Source organism: Pteropus vampyrus, unplaced genomic scaffold, assembly GCF_000151845.1.
Source record: "Pteropus vampyrus isolate Shadow unplaced genomic scaffold, Pvam_2.0 Scaffold36, whole genome shotgun sequence".
NCBI classification, from domain to species: domain Eukaryota; kingdom Metazoa; phylum Chordata; class Mammalia; order Chiroptera; family Pteropodidae; genus Pteropus; species Pteropus vampyrus.
The window spans coordinates 2,740,554-2,757,371 of record NW_011888817.1 but is presented as its reverse complement, the minus strand read 5'-3'; the positions used below and the strand labels follow the sequence as shown (position 1 = coordinate 2,757,371).

The 16,818-nt window shown below is 34.3% G+C and overlaps 1 protein-coding gene across 2 annotated transcripts in view; it reads right to left on the bottom strand.

Annotated features, from left to right (window-relative positions):
- KDM1A (lysine demethylase 1A) overlaps positions 1-16,818 on the bottom strand; it is a 52,524-nt gene that overhangs the window by 19,227 nt on the left and 16,479 nt on the right. Inside the window, exons 3-9 of one of the 2 annotated variants that reach the window (XM_011357553.2) lie at positions 14,306-14,365; positions 9,253-9,386; positions 6,595-6,673; positions 5,892-5,984; positions 4,874-4,980; positions 3,194-3,275; positions 2,435-2,529 (exon numbers count right to left, since the gene is read on the bottom strand). In XM_011357553.2, coding sequence (XP_011355855.1) covers positions 2,435-2,529; positions 3,194-3,275; positions 4,874-4,980; positions 5,892-5,984; positions 6,595-6,673; positions 9,253-9,386; positions 14,306-14,365 — 650 coding nt within the window. The remainder of the gene's footprint in view (positions 1-2,434; positions 2,530-3,193; positions 3,276-4,873; positions 4,981-5,891; positions 5,985-6,594; positions 6,674-9,252; positions 9,387-14,305; positions 14,366-16,818) is intronic. The other variant, XM_011357554.2, reaches the window with a different exon arrangement.

Sequence of the window (16,818 nt, the reverse complement as noted above, 5' to 3'; positions counted from 1 at the left end):
ATTGGCAACAGCAAGATACAGAAACATTAACATGCCTTCTGAGGTTTAACTAACTTAAACCTCAGGCAACCTAAGGCAAGTGGAACTCAGAACTATAAAGAATTTTTCCCCAAATTTGAGAATGCTTAAAAAATCCTCCTTACTACTGCACCAAATAGAAACATACCAACTTCAAAAAAACCCTATAAAGATCAGAGTTAAATGACAATTACAAATTTCACTTGGAAAAATATCCCTGTATACAAAATGCTGAAAACCACATATCGGTTTAACAACTGTTTACTACAGTGCTACTCAAAGGGCTGATCCTGATGAGAATAAAGGAGCTTATGCCAGAACCTAAATAACAGGCCACTCCCTTTAATGAGAAAGTCTTGCTATGGAAAAAAGTCATCATCTGAACTAACAAGTGTGGTTAATGATGTAGTTTATTTATATTCTGGGGCCAGCTGTCTATCTCAACCCATAATAACCAATATTTAGTTCATGGACTGACAGCTGGTTACAGGCCACACTTGAAAGAAATACTGGTATACTATTAGAAACAAATGTTTTTTAAATGTGTTAAAGCTCCTCTAATACCAAGAAAGCAGACAATTTCTTTGGATATCTCTATAGAAAAAAGCTTTCTTTTTACTGTTAGAATAGACTTAATGAACCTAGGTGCTCTACATTCAGGAAAGTCTAAAGAAAAAGACAGTGTCTCAGTAATCAGTGATGATCTTTGGATTCCACTCCTTCTTGAGGACTAATGTGAGATACACTTTGGAGGTCTTCCTTCCTCAATTCAATTCTACACTACTGCCTAGCTACCTAAAACACCTTTCTGGTCATGTTACTTCCCTGCTCTAGACCCTCTAAAATCTCAACCTACACATCAGCCTGGCAAGCAACATCCACCACTCTAAACTTTGGCTTTATATCATTGGACCCTCACCAGTATAATCCCATCCTACTTCAGAGACCTTAGACTTAAACCTTTTGCCTCCAATGTCTGTCCCTCCACAATCACATGTTCAAGCCCTAAGCTACCTTCCCAAATGCTCTCCTTCCCTCTAAATCTCTCCCCACCTTTGCCTCTCACCTCCAGAGACTCTTTCTCTTACCCCCTTGGCTCTTCAGTAGCAATTTAGTCTTGTATCTGACCCTTGGCAAATCTGCCTTGACTTTGTGTTTCTGAAATATACATGAAGAATATGTTTTTTTTGGGAAAACTCTTAGATTTTAATGATGTCTATTACTCCTGATGCTCTGGGTTCACAAGACATCTGGAGTCACTATCTACTTTTGTATATGTTTGAAAATTTCCATAATAAAAAGTTGGGGGGGGATAATTATTAGTATACAAGTCTCACTACACTGTACCATCTTACATGGCAGGGAATGTCTTATTCACCTCTATATCTTTTACAGATCTTTGCAGAGTAGTGAAAGATTATTAAATTGTTCAGTTAACCTCTACTTCACCCTTTTACTCCCATTTCATTTTGTTCATTCTGCCAGAAAGCTACCTCCAAAAGGCCTGGCAGGAAGTTTGGATCCAGAATGCTAGAGATGGGAAAAAGGCATTCCCTGAAAGTCTGCCCTTCTCTGATATGCACCCCATAAAGCTTGAAGGTATAGGAATAGGTGAAGATGTCCCATGGGACAGATCATACAAAATTCAAGAGTTAGGATCTTAACCACTTTCAGCAACAATAGCCAAACTGTCATATGCATAGCAAATCTTCGCTTCCTCAAAACATAAAGATGATAATGTGCTTTTATCCTGAGGATTGAAGACTCCCTCACTACTGATGGGGGAATCAGTAAAACTTCTAAATAGAAACTTTTGAATTTCACTCACCCCTAAAAATTCGGACTGCTTTTCACAGTGTAAGCCCATCAGCTAGTTGTTAAACTACTCTCACTCTCCTAAACCAAACATCACTTCCATGCCACTGCCGTACTAAGCAAAGGAAGCTCCTCTGTACCTCTGGGTCAATAAATACCTACATAAGCATCTGGCTAAATACCACCATTTGGCTATCAGGCCATTAAAAACTTGAGCCTACAAACACAAAACTGAAGTCATAAAGAGCACATGGAGCTAAAGCACATGATGGGAGGCACAATACAAAGAAATGAAGAATCAGGTGTTAATTACACAGGTCTCTTGGAGTAGGTGGCCACAGCTTAATAAAAAGATTAACTTTCTAGCTAGCTTTCATTAAACGTCTAAAGATAAATGCTTAAACAGACATATAAATTTGCATACATGCAATATAATCCCTTCCTATATAGCTCAGAGTTAAGGAACAATCAGAACAATGTCACATCATTTATGCCCTCAGTTCATATGTATATGTGTGTATATTAACCCACACATTTCCCCCAAAATCGTTTTCAACTGAACCAAAAAAATTTTGAAAAGTTCTGTTTGTCTTCCACTTACAGCTTGTCCATTGGCTTCATAGAGTGGGCATTTTTGCTTGATCTTGGCCAGTTCCATATTTACTTGTTTGCTGACCACAGCCATGGGATTCCCTCCTAGAAAAAACTCAAATGATTAAATTTGACATACCTTTTATGAAGAGAACAATATTCTCAAAGCAAAAATATTTTTTACTCAAAATTTAAAATACTTTAAACTTAGGGTATGTATAATATATATTTTAAAAATACCTAAAGTAAAACAAATGTGTAAGGTAAGCATAAAGAAAGCAAAAAATTACCTTTAATCCCACAAAGTTAACATTTTATTACAGATCTAATATGCATAAAATTATAGACATACACACATACAAAAAGATAACACATATGTTTTTTAATCTTTTCAATTTAGCAGTAAATTATGGAAATCATTTCATGTTAACATGCAGCATAATTTTTAGTGTAACAATTTAATCTTGTAATTTGTGTTTTGCTCTCGCACATTAAAAATGCTCCAAATATAACATGGTCCATTTGTCTACTTTCTCAGGATAATTTGCTAAATAAAACTGGATTTGCTAGGTCCGAATGTATGTACAATTTAAATTTTGCACATATTGATACATCCTTTCAGGAATGCTATTTGTTAATTTACCTCTCACTAACACTAAGAATAGTATCTTTAACCAATATATTTTAAACCTGTATCTATGGCTTTAAAATATAAGCTTAAACAATCTTGGGAGTCTCAGACTTTATATTACAGCACAAAACCACTTACCAAGACCTGTTACTACCATGGCTCCAAGGTCAGCTACATAGTTTCCTTTGCGAAATGTGGCAACTCGTCCCCCTACACGATCCTGTTTTTCAGAAATTAAACAGCTAAAATCATCAATTCTATTTTAACCATAAGAACCTGGCATGATACCAGCCCGAGCCACTGTCTTTTATAATGTAAAAAGAAAGGTATAGTTTAGAGTTTACATGGAGTGCAGTGAACAGTACTGTGGGCATGGAGAGCAAATGAAGTCTAAGTGGAAGCCTATGTGAGGAAGAGGCAGGTAAAATGACATCTAAGAAGGATAGAACTATGATGGGAGGAAGGAAACAAACTGATAGTCAAAGATATATTTAGTCATAGGTACTGTTTGTTATCTCTACTGGCTGTCTCTAACACCACTAAGGTACAGGCTGAGCAAGAGTCGCCCATATAGAAAGTATCTGTTCACAAATTCTAACACTAAATGCCATCTTTCTATCACCGAGTTCCGACTCTTTCCCTCCATCCTCGAAGTCAGCTGTGAATGATTTGACTGATGATTTCTCTGACAAACGGTCCTCTCATGAAGGCCTATGCCCAGGGACAGAGTGTCTGCTGTACATGAACTGTTGACAATTCCTCTTACTCTTAAACAGGCCCAGGTTTATCTTTGCTGACTACTGATTTTCAAGTATGGGGAAACCTTACTAAGCTGCAGTGATATTTCAATCACGAATAAGTAATATGGGCATACTCTATAAACTACAAATACACGAAAAAGCAAAACGAAACAAAAACCTGTACACTGGATTAAAACTCTACATGGATAACGATCATAATGATCCCCTTATTACTTACTGTATTCTTAGTACACAGGGCACACAATTGTTTTCTAAATAAATAACATTTTTACATGTTATTTATATGTTATTTATTATGTTAATAAATAACATATCAGGAATTGTTTACTTTTGATTTCCCCATACTCTACTTGAAAAGACTATTTTAAAAATTAACAATTTATAACAAGCAATTTGGATTGCAGTACACATAACATTTTAAAAGCTTTTATAAAATTTTAGATCATTTAGGTTACCCTGAGAAGCGTTTTTTTAAATGATGGGAGACTGGGGAGGCCTTTAAGTTACTGGAAGATAATTAAGTCGCAAAGTTTACTCATGACAATAATTTGAACAGTAGCATCCTAACGTGTTTTTTACCCCCACTCTGTGCCAGCATCCCTTTCTTCCTTCAGTTTCCATTTCTCTCTCTAGGACTAATGAGAAGTGAACCAATATCTTGGCTTCATCAGGCCCTAAAATATGGCTGTAGTCAAAAAGCAACTACTTTCCCTTGGCTATCAAACAGAATACAGTTCACTCTGTTCCAACACTGAAAATAACTGCCTCCTGCAAAAGATGTGTCCATGAAGCCCCCATCACCACCCCAAATGACCTGCAAATACCCATCAAAAGAGATGGATCATTTACAAACTCTAAATACTCACTGAGCACCTTTCAAAGCTTTACTGTAAAAAATGCTTTATCCAATATAAATAACACTATCCAAAATACTCTAAGTATTAATACTAATCAATTTGGTTTAGTTCAAGTTATACAATTCCTTAATTTGCAACAAATAATTTCCTTATCATATTTCTATTAGGCTAGGCTTTTAAACCTAAAATAAAATTCTTACCCTGGCTTCCAGAAGTGTGACATCCATTCCAAAACTCTGTAACTGACGAGCTGCTGCCAAGCCTGAGACGCCAGAGCCTATAATAATTACCTTTCCTGTCTTTTTAGCTAAAAACAAAAAGAACAAAAATTAGAATATTTTGTTGTAGGTTTGAGTTTGCATTTATGGCATTTTATCATGAAAACCTCTAGGTTCCAAAAGTGTCATGATATCTTACAAAGCAAACAATTCTAGACAGTTATTTTCAAAATATTGAAACTATCTGAATATAAACTAGCAAATATATGAAATTTATGAACTTTAATTTAATGTTGAAAATTTATAAATGAAATTCTTTATCTTAGGATTTACTTTCTCATTTTCTTAAAAGTTAAGTGCTTTAGCATCTGTGACCTTTGGTTAACTCACTATAAATAATCTGTTTCGTTTATTTACTTCACAATTATACTAGGACAATTTGACCAGCCAACCCCTTTATTCTTAAAGCTATTTTCTTTAAGCTCTACTTCTATAGTCTTCAGTACCCCTTTTTGAAGAATTATTAAAGCATCAAAACTAAATGTATTTTAATAATAAAAATAAATGTATTAATTCTCAAAATATTCCTATCTCCTGGATTCTCGGATTCTGCAGATACCATGCAAGGGATAAATAGTATTTAAAAAATAAAAATGCAACCGTTAGCAGTAGAAAGAACTGGTCGATGAGAGAAAAATCTCGAACCTCCAGCTTTTATAATGAACTTTCACTTTTGACAAATTTTATATTTTTAACTGATTCTTCTTAAACTGGAAATCTAGTACCTTTTATTAAGTACCTATCAAAACAGAAATTATAGGAAATGAGAATTTACAAAGAGATTTTATTTTTACTTTGACTTTATAAAATAAACTTTGGAATATTCTGACTCTAAATATAGGCTTAGAAATCAAAATAAAATGCTAAAAGCCTCCTGGAAATAATATAGAGTCCTAGAACTAAAACATAAAATCATAAAATGCATTGGCCAGGTCCTTACTTGGGAGGGGTTTTATCCTCTTATAGATTCCGAAGTTGATAAGACCATGACGCTCTAAATAACTGTGAACTCGGTGAACAAGTACAGTGTCACCTACAGAATAAATGAATTTAAAAACATGTTTATATTTTTAGCAGTTAAAATGAAAAACTCTGACTCTTCTTTTTCTCCAAAATTTCTCCATACATCTTTTCCATAAGCCTTTAGAAAAGTGATTCATAGAACAATTAGTCTGTGAGGTAGTACAAAATGCATGTTACATAAGGAATTTTTAAGAATGACACTACCCTGGAGACGAAATGAAAGACAAAACCAATTCTTTTTAATGTAGTATTATGTTCATTTACTTTGGCAAAAACGTTACACGATTTTGTTGCTGGTAAATGGGTTATGAGAGAGCCAGATAGCCAGCCAATTGAACATCAACAAAGTACTCCAGGGATTAAAGTTGGAACATAGGTCTGGGGAAACTATAAGCAATCTCTTGAACTCACTCATCTGTCAACGCAATTTAAAAACCAGGAAAACAATTACAAACATACAAAATAGCTTTTCTACAAGGCTCATTTTTGCACAGCACGAGGTAAAATAAAAGGAAAATATGAATAAAAAAATTAATGTTTTATTAAGAAACCATGAGCCTCCTGGAAGAAAATATTTATTTTCACAATCCAACACGAGTCCTACTGAAAACATTACTTACTGTTATAAGGTGCTTCTAATTGTTGGAGAGTAGCCTCAAATGTAAGCTGAATCTTCGGATTATCCAACCACAACTGCAACTGTATTTAAACAATAGAAATTGTATTACATACGATTAGAAACAGACCATTTGAACACTTTAATATATCTGTTTAAGGCCCCAAATATGGGCTTTTCCTTTCTTTGAAACAATGAAGAAGAAACTGATGAAATACAAAACCATGTCAAATGAGTGAATTATTGAAGAAGCTGGGAGGTATTTAACCTAAAAAGAAAAATACCTAGTAATTTGCCAAGATCATACATTTGGTAAGAAGCAAATAGAATTTAAACCTGGGTTACATGATTTGAGAGATACCAAGTAGATAAAATCCGCAAAGTCAGATGATTGACTAGATATACAGAAGTAGGGGGAAAAGAGGTGCCAAGCATCACTCCTCAGTTTTCGGCTTGCACAACTAAATAAGTTGGTATACCATTCAGAGAATGAGGATCACTGAAAGAAGAGATAATGAATCTAGTTTTTAGACGATCAAAGAGATATAAGGTTGACATCTAGGTATATAGCTGAGGCTCAGAGGAGAGTCAAGGTCTAGAGCCATTTGCTTATGGGTAATAACTGAAGTCAAATGTGTAGAAGAGGGCTTCTGGGGAAAAAAAACAGAAGAGAGGAGAGGACCAGAGCCTTGAGGAACTCCAGCCAGCTCACGTAATGACCTGCTGTTCCAAGGATAAGCCTACAAAGCAGTCAGAGAGGAAAACAGCCATGGGAGCAGGAGAAACACCGGAACACTATGTTATGTTAAGGGAGTAGTGTGTTCAAGAAAAAGGAGTGGTCAATTATTTCAAATACTGCTGAAAAAGCAGTAAGGTGAGGAGTGAAAAATATTATGGTACAATCAATGGCCTCTAATATGATTTCTCTTCATATTGAATATATATCTGCAAAATGCAAGAACAACTACATACCACCACATTCGAGTCTTAGCTAAAACTTAAGACTGTTCCATAGACAAGTTTCGATGAAGAAGGAATTTGGTCATGTCTAAATAAAATTAAAAGATGTAACCAAATTCATATGCATCTCTACTTTTCTCTGTGGTCACTGTCATGGGAAAATGAAATTCCTCAAGTACACCCTGGGCCCAAGCTCCTTACCCCTAAACGTAAGCCTTCCTTCTCCTTCCACCCTATAAAATAAAGCTCAGGTCATAGGTTCTACTTCAATAATCCTAAAGTTGCACTTTTAAAATGTGGAAGCAAAACAAGTAGTTTAAGACAAGATAACTGATAGAATCTTATAGGAGACAATGATTCATGTTCTGTTTTATAGCCAGAGATCAAAACTCTAACCTGGGCCAGTCTTTACCCAATTCTGGACTTCTGGTCACAGGAAATGAATCAGTGAAAACAGATCACTGTAAATCCACCACTCGAATTCAAGTAAAAAGTGAAAACACCCCTCAGATGAATTAAAAAGACAATTTTATCTAAAAAATCCACTTAAATCAAATGTTGATATGCCACACAGATGCTGATTCAGTTATAAGATAGATCAGACTCAGAAATACATTCAAAATTTTCCACTCATTTAAAAAAAAAATCAACTGTTTTTTCTTCACAAAAAAAGAACCTTTACTCTGTATTACAAAAACCCAGTATAACCTACAAATCACTCTAGCTAAATGACATTTAACAATCCATACTTAGTAATGGTTTTGCAATCTAACAGCCAAAATAAAGTTAGTGGTGGCTAAAAAGTGGACATGCTAAAACGACACCTCTGAGCTATATACAAAATAACAAATTAACAAATTAAAATGTAAATTTGCTTTGATCAGCCCCGAGTACAATGTTCTGAATAGTACCTTGCTCTCTTCTACTCTATGGCTAAAGAATTTCTCATGAATAAAGGACATGAAACAAAAATTCACAGAAGAAACACACGCAACTAATAAATGTGAAGAAGCAGTCAAAGTAATCAAAGAAATAGAAAATACATAAAATGATTTTGGTCTATTATAGCAGCACAAATTATCATCATTTTAAAAACAAAAACAGGGGTGGGGCAAGGCAATGAGGGTGTCACCTGGTTCAACCTCTCAGGGAAGCAATCTGGCAATAGATATCAAACTTAAAGTGTTTATAATTTTTAACAAAGTTGTTTTCCTTCTGGAACTCTATCAAAAGGAAATAAACAGTCTAGAATGTATAAAAGTTGTTCAGAGCTTAATTATAATAAAGCAAAAATATTTAAATGTCCAACAGTTAAATTACGACCCAACTGTCAAGACAAAATATTACGCAGGCATTAAAATCAATCATTTAGCCAGAGGAGAAGGATAAACCAGATGAATAGAACAGAATAAGGGTTTCTTTTATCCTAGGAAAAATGACAAAGTGATTATTTTAAAAGTATATTAAAAAAAATGTTACAGACTCATATTGCTTACGATGTTATGAGGAATGAAAAGGAGCCAAAAAATGAGAGCAAGTCGGATCTCAATTTTCTAAAAACAAGAATTACATATATGTTTAAAAATATCTGAAGAAAAAAACAACTAATTTTAAACAACAGTTCTGTCTTTTTCCCATATTCTTTGTAAGAGTAATAAGTACTTTCTATAATCAAGGTAGAAAAGATGACACGGAAACTTACTGTGCGGTTTCTAATAAACAGAAAAACCTTCTGGGTCTGTTGTGGTCCACTGATGATATCTGGAAAACAAGCTGCTTCTTGAGAAGTCATCCGGTCATGAGGAAGTCTACTCTGGAACGCTGCACCCTCCACACCTAGCAAAGAAAGCAAACGACTCTGGGAAAAGTGCAAGTGAATACAAAACTTAGGATAATGACTATGCCTTCAAACTTCTTTTTGGCCTGAAGAACCTCTATAAAGCTTTGCCTCAGACAATCCTACCTCCTTTTCTAACAAAACAATTTGCTCAAAAGCTAAAATAGCCTTATAATTTAGGCGCTCAGGTGTAACATTCCAAAATTACAGTCTACTGAGTGAAATACATGTTATGAAACTTAACGAGACACTGGAATATTTTTTCTTTTACAAAACAATTTTATAATATTGGAGGACACACTAATTAAAATTAGTATCAATAATACTCTATAATAAAATTTAAAAATAAAGAACCAGAATAAAGGAAAATACAGAAAAGCAAGAGAGGCTATGGAGTGGTAAACACAATCACATGCCTTCTTTTGGGATTATAGCAGGGAACAAGAGGACTCTAAGGTTTAATAATCAACAGGACAAAATACACTATCTTGTCAATGGTATCATCCATTAGTTCCTATAATTCATTGCTGGCAAGCAGTGAGAGAAATTAAGCAGACTGCAACTATGAGACAAAAGAAAGCAAGGAATTTTCCTTTTCTGGCAGAAACATTAGAAATGTTTCAGTACGTACCAAGTAAATTCGTTACTGCATATGCTATATACTACATATACTTGTAGTGTATAAATATCTTATATACTACAAGTAAAATATATGTTATTTTGAAACTCTTTAAATTGGGTATTAAATTGATGTTTTCATAAGCTGCTGGTTAAGCACATCTTTATAACATGTCCTTATATATATATTTACATATATTTTACTTGTATATCTAAGATCGCCTTATAAAAATATATTTAACCACCAGCTTATGAAAATATCAAGACACAATTTAAAGAGTTTTAAAATTCAATACCACTGAAGTAATTATATACGAGTAATGAAATAGCCACCTGATATCCACTTATTTTAAAGCACATAAAACAAGTTGGAAGCACTGATAATGAAAGCAAAATTAAAGGAAAGGCATTTGTAGGATTAGGAGAATAAAAAGAACAAGGCAGGAAAGTTCTAAATTAGAAAATTATAGCTTAGCCATTGAGGTGCTGTTTCCACAAAGACATTCAAACACTACCTAGAAAAAAGCAATGGTTAACCAGAGGTTAAGCAAAAATGCCTAATGCTAATATGGGCTGCACATTAAGAAACACTGCTTTTGGAGACAAGGGGAAAAATCTATCCATCCACAGTGGATAATGAGGGCACAAATGCTGTTTCAAATAACTAAAGTAAATCAATCCTTACATTTAATGAATACCAACCTAAAATTAAAGACTGTCTGGATAATTTTATTCCTTAAAGAAAAAAATAATCAGTAAGAGCCATGTATTTGAGGATGGAGCATGAAATTAAGGCAAGAAAAGAAGAAATGCTGACTATCAGGGGTACAGGTTATTTCAGTAATGTGAAATTTTCTGAAACTATACAGCTCTAATATCCCCAGCCCCCTACCACCAAAATCAAAACAAACAAAAAACAAAACTAAGATCAAAAACATGTCACATTATAAGGAGCATTATATACATAATAATAATAATCCTGAGTATTTGGACCAAGTATCTCTTAATAGTTTACTTCTTGGTATATTTCATGAGTGTGCACTATTAACACGAAAATCCATAAAATCTATAAATTTTACTTCTCTCTCCTCAAAATAGGGGTAGCTTGCTTTCTTAGATATATTACCTTCTACATGTTTAATAGGTGATCACTGAATATCAACCCTACTGCAAAATATAGTCAATGACAGGAAAACCATGTAGGAAAAAACACTAAATTTTATACATCTGGCTCCTTGTTCTAAGAGTTCTTATCATCAAAAATCACTAATCTAGCTGGCTAACTTTGGGAATCTTGAGGATATGTAACAATTAAGACGTTTTATTAAGTCATGTGGTAGTTTTAAAGTATCTTTAAATCAAATATCAAAAGCTTAACAAAAGGAATTTAAAGAAGCCAAAAGTTGTGACATTGGTGTATCCGTGAATAGTCTCTTCTCTATCTCGATCTTCTACGATCACATCTAAAAAACCTAATTGTTCCTAAATAATCAATTTTTAAAAATGAAAAATGGCTTCTAAAAATTCTCAGTAATTATTACCTTCCTCTTGGTTTTTAGAGATGAAGACTATTATTTCAAGGAAAGACGACTATCGAAATCAAGATAAAAAGCCTGCAAGATAAAAATCTAATCTTTTTTCAAAGAAAAATTAATTTGGAACCTAAACTGTTCAGGAGTTAAACCAAAAACATCCTTTTTATAGGATATTTCCAAAATGAACTAATAGACCACTCTGGATAATCTAACTCATGTTCTCCTTTAGAGGAAGACACCTTAGATAATACAGCTGACTTTAATGATATCCTTATTAAAGGGAAGTATCAGTAGTACAGATAATTCAGAAATAACTTATACTTGGCTCTGGAATATAGCTTTTTACTTTGGTGTTTGCGTGCACTTAACAGAATCTGGTATTCCAGAAATCTAGACTCTTTCAAAGGTGCTATCTAAAATTTTTTAAAGCCCAAGGCTGCCTACATAACAATCTTGCCCTTTGGTCAATTCCTTTTTATCACTATTTCACATAGGAAATGCCAGCATCACCTTTCAAAACATAGTCATGCTAAAAGCACTACCGCCCTTTCTAATGGTCTGGCTCAGCAATTTCTCTGAATACAGTAGTAGTAGTTACATTGTATAAGGGAATAATTTAGACCTTTTCAGATAGATAAATTTGAGAGGCATTGAGAGGCAGAAGAGAAGAGGGAAGAGATGATGATATAGGCCTTCTAGTCCATTAAATCATTTCTCCCCTGATTCTGATGATAAAGGTAGCATCTTGAGAAGAATAAGGTAACAGATATATAAAAATTAACAAAGAAAAGAAGGTCTCTATGAGTTACTTGTCATTTTTTTTTTTCCAGAAAGTAGATAAATTAACTATAATTAGATTTCTAGCTGAAGAGTGAAAACAAAAGCCTGACAGGACCTACCTATAAAAGACTACTTAAAATTAGTAAACTACAGATATGCCATATCTAGTCCTATAATAGTTTTTTGAAATAAAAAGAGTAAAGAATAGGGGGAGAGGAAAGGAAAAAAGAGAATCCCATGATTTCTTGTTTTAGAGGTTTGATTTTTAGGATAAACAGACACCAAATGATTCTATGAGGGACAGTGTAATGAATAGTCTGATTAAAAAAACAAGACCTCTAGGTTCTCACTCCTTCAACTGCTGGCGTATCCCTGGGTCAAGTCATTTAACTTTGTTTCAGGTCTGAATCCATAAAACAGGTGATACAATACTACCTGTTTGTCTAGGAAGCTAGACAAGATGACCTTGAGTTCCCTTCCAACTTAAGATTTAGGATGTACACACCAACTTGATGTGGATTTTAAAAAATCAAGATATGATCCTGGCCCCAAGATACTCATGAGGGTCATTTGGTTTTATTAAGAGAAGAATGTTGATCACTTATAACTAAATGTTTCTAATGCTGATGTATCATCTCACAAATACATGCTTCTGAACATGACAAAGATCTGAAGAGAGATCTCAGAATAGTCACTTCCATTCCTGGAAACACTTAAAATTCATGTTCTACTAATATTAAGTCAGTAGCACCACAGTTTTAAATGTAAGTCTGCTTTTACTTTTAGCAATATAACATAGTTAAATTAAGCAGAAGAGTAAATTTATTCACATAAAAACAAAAAAGCAACAAGAAAATAATATATTTCTTCAAGATTAAAGTTCTAAAGTCTATCTCTGATCCTCAACAATTCCATGATGACCCAATTGTTCGTCCTTTGATGAAAAGCACTCTCAAAGGTTAATCTGCCACAGATATAGACTCTGAATGAGGATTTTTAACTCCTCCAAGATAACCATGTGCTTACTGGCAATTAACTGCCGATCCTAGGGACAGCATTTAAAGGAAGTCTACTTCCAACATTCCGGATTCCCAAATACTAATTTCTGCATTAACACTGAACTATCTTTGCTCCAAGAGAGTAAAATACAAATACTCCCTGGACCTGCTTTACACAAACTGCGATAAACAAATAATTTTAAAGTAGACTTAACAGTTGAAAAGTGACAAACTCCAAAAATGAAGTAATATCTATTCCAATTTATAAAACCAGCCTTAACACTGGAACACACAAAAGCATCCTTTAAGAGGCAAAGGATGAAATCCAGACATGCTATTTTGGATTCCTAGAACAAACTTTAACTGTTTCAAATGGACCCCTAAAAGTCATTTAACCTTTTACTTTTTCCTAGAAGTAAAAATCTCAGTTTGGTCTGAAATGAGCATTTTGAGCAGACTTTTTTTTAAATAAGATTAATTTTTGTGTGAGAAAAAGTTTAAACTGCAAAATGATTAACTATGTAATATTAACTGAAAAAAATTTATCCAACGCCATGTAACAACCATTGCTAGAGTCACGTGCCTGACTAGTTCTAGAATGCCTTACGGTCTTTTTTTTTTGAAGACTTTCAGTCTATGGATTCTCCTCTGTAGATACAGTTATATTTCTTTTTAAAGGTCCCAATTCCTAAGCCTATGTTTTATATCATGTTGACTGTTACTATAAAGGCTGCTGGGGAGAAAAGTACCGCCATCTCCTTAAAAACATGAAGAAGAGCGGAGGGCTGAGATCGGCCTGAGGACTTCAAAAGGTTTTGCTTGCCTTTGCTCTGGCTACACTCTCTAATACTACTCTGTTCTTTGCGTTATATTTCCCCTGCGCTTCTGGCTAAAATGTGGATACCACAGCCAAAAACACTTGCAAGCATCAATCCCTGACTTGGCGGCTCTTGCTACTAAGTGGCAAGCATCTAATGCCACCCTCACCTGATGCTTGGCCGTCTCCATACCCTCCAGAACTGTCGTCTTGAAGTCCTCCTGCTTGCCCTGTGGAAGGAAAGAGGAGAACTCAGGGACCTTACTCCATAATTAAGATAATATCTGGACATAAAGGCCTAATAGTTGGCGACTCACGAATTCACCACCAACTAGTAAACCCATATTCAGAGAGCTCCTTCTGGAATCAAGGCCCAGGGAATCACATCATAGTCTTCAAAATTCTGGTCAGGAAATTTCAACTTTACACGCTGATTCTTGTTGAAAGATAGCAGAACAAAATAACATAGTATTTCTAATCACTAAACCTTTGCTGTCAGTCTCGTTTACTAGTCAAGTTTGTATAGGGGAAAAAAGGGATTCCAAATGTCTTTTGCTGCTTGTTGCTAGACTGAGAATGCGTGTGACATGGGCTCAAGGATCTGGAGTTATAACAATTCAGCATCCGCTCAATCTCTCTCTGTCTTCACTTTTCTATCTAAAAAATATATTTGACAATAAGCAAAAGACATAATTTTAATGAAAAATTCTCCTCTTGACTTCGAAGCAGGGACTATAACAAAATAATTCAGTTCCAAAAAAGTTTTATTTACTATACACGCTAGACAGCGCTAGCTAGATCTGAGTATGCCAGTGCTTCCTTAGCAAAACTTTAAAACACACTATAAGATGACCTGCAGTCATATGCCAAGTACTGTAGACAGACACACACACAGGGTAGGGGACAGGCAAGATCCTGGGGGAACTTCTACCTTAAGCTACATGATAAGCCTGATAAAAAAAATTTCTTCATTGGTTAACGTATAGAAATAACTTCAAAATAAGTATTACAGCTTGAAAGTTCAATCTGAGAAAGATCAGGAGAGATCATCTTCCAGGCTCTTCCAAAATCTATCACCAAGACAGATGCTATGATCCCCTTACACTCCTAGCCACCTAGTACACCATGAAAAACTACAGTGTGATCTCTGGAAGATATGACACCCCTCACCCCATGATCTAAAAACTGACAAACTTCATTTAACCAGTTTATTTTAAAAGAATTTCAACTAGAAGCAAGTTGACTGTTCTACCATTTGCGTTAAAAAGGAGCAGCAAAGTGAAACTAACATAGCACACTTACTGTAAGAATGCTCCTAGGTCTTTAAGACTTAAAATGACATCATCATCTTTAAGTATACGAAGGTGTTAAGTATACGAAGACAGAAATGATTTTTGACAACACTAGAACGTATTGCTAGAATGTATATGCTCTGCTTTGAAGGTAGAATAGAATCTCACTAGAAAATTATCTCTCTATGATCTTGTCTAAAGGGCCCTTTAGGTTCTAGAAGATTATGCTTCTCAAACAGGGCACAAGGCATATGATTTGTTGTTTGTAGCCTTTGGAAAAGGACATATTAATTATGAAGAGATGACTCCAATTACTTGATCCAACCTGCAAACTTAACTTGAAAATGCAGGCTTTACACTTAAAATTTTACTTTTAAAGTTTAAATCAAAAATGTTCATTCTTAGTAACTTCTGGATTTATTCATTAAAAAAAAAAATCAGAGTTAAAAAAAATTGTTGACATTGTTTTGTTTGGTTCCAAACCAAACCAAGCTAGATCAGAAGACTGAACTGTATTTTAAAAAGTGGGGAGAGGGGGCTCAGAACAGTGAAATAAATACGGTTTCCAAGACTAACATTTAGGCATTAAGAATAATATAGCTCCTCTCAAATTTTATTCCTGTCTTGGAAAAGAATAAAAGCAACAGTCTCTTACCAAGAAAGCATCTAACCAGTTCTAAAAAAATAACAAAATCTACTTTCAAGCTAGCCATTAAGCTTGAATTATTTTATTCTTCCTTCTATTGTTTTCCTTCTTTTCTATTTGCAATGCAATATGATAATTAGCTTATTTCAACCTACAGGTAGCTCTTGACTGATTTTTTTCTCCGTCAATGGTACTTTAAACAGAAACACGGATTTATTTCTTATCCTTGATTTGTATGCTCAAAGAGTTAACCGGTTGCTCTTTTCTGCACTAGGTAGGCAGTGCATTGTTGTTTGTGTTCTGCTTTTAAAAAAAAAGAACTACCAAAACTCTTATAACGATACTGATCTTTGATAAAACGATGTAAGAGAAGTACAGAAAATATTCAATACTCTGGGAATATTTTTTAAAGGGATCCCTCATAACAGCAGAAAGTCAAAAAAGAAATGAAACTCCAAGTATTACTGAAGCAGAGAAATAGAAAACCAAGCAGAAGGCGATATAAACATGCAAGAAATGATGGAAAACAAAATAAAAAGCGTCTAAAATTAAGCAAAGGAAGAACAGATTTATCTCTTGACTTAATGAAGGTTTATAAAACGTTTGATGAGGTTGCTATTTTTTCTCTATTCACAACATATTCATGAGTATTTTGAGGGTGTCCTGTATCTTCAAAGACAGCTGAAAACAACATCATCTTCATTGGCTGTATTCTAGACCAAGGCTTCATCATTTTCTTAAAAAC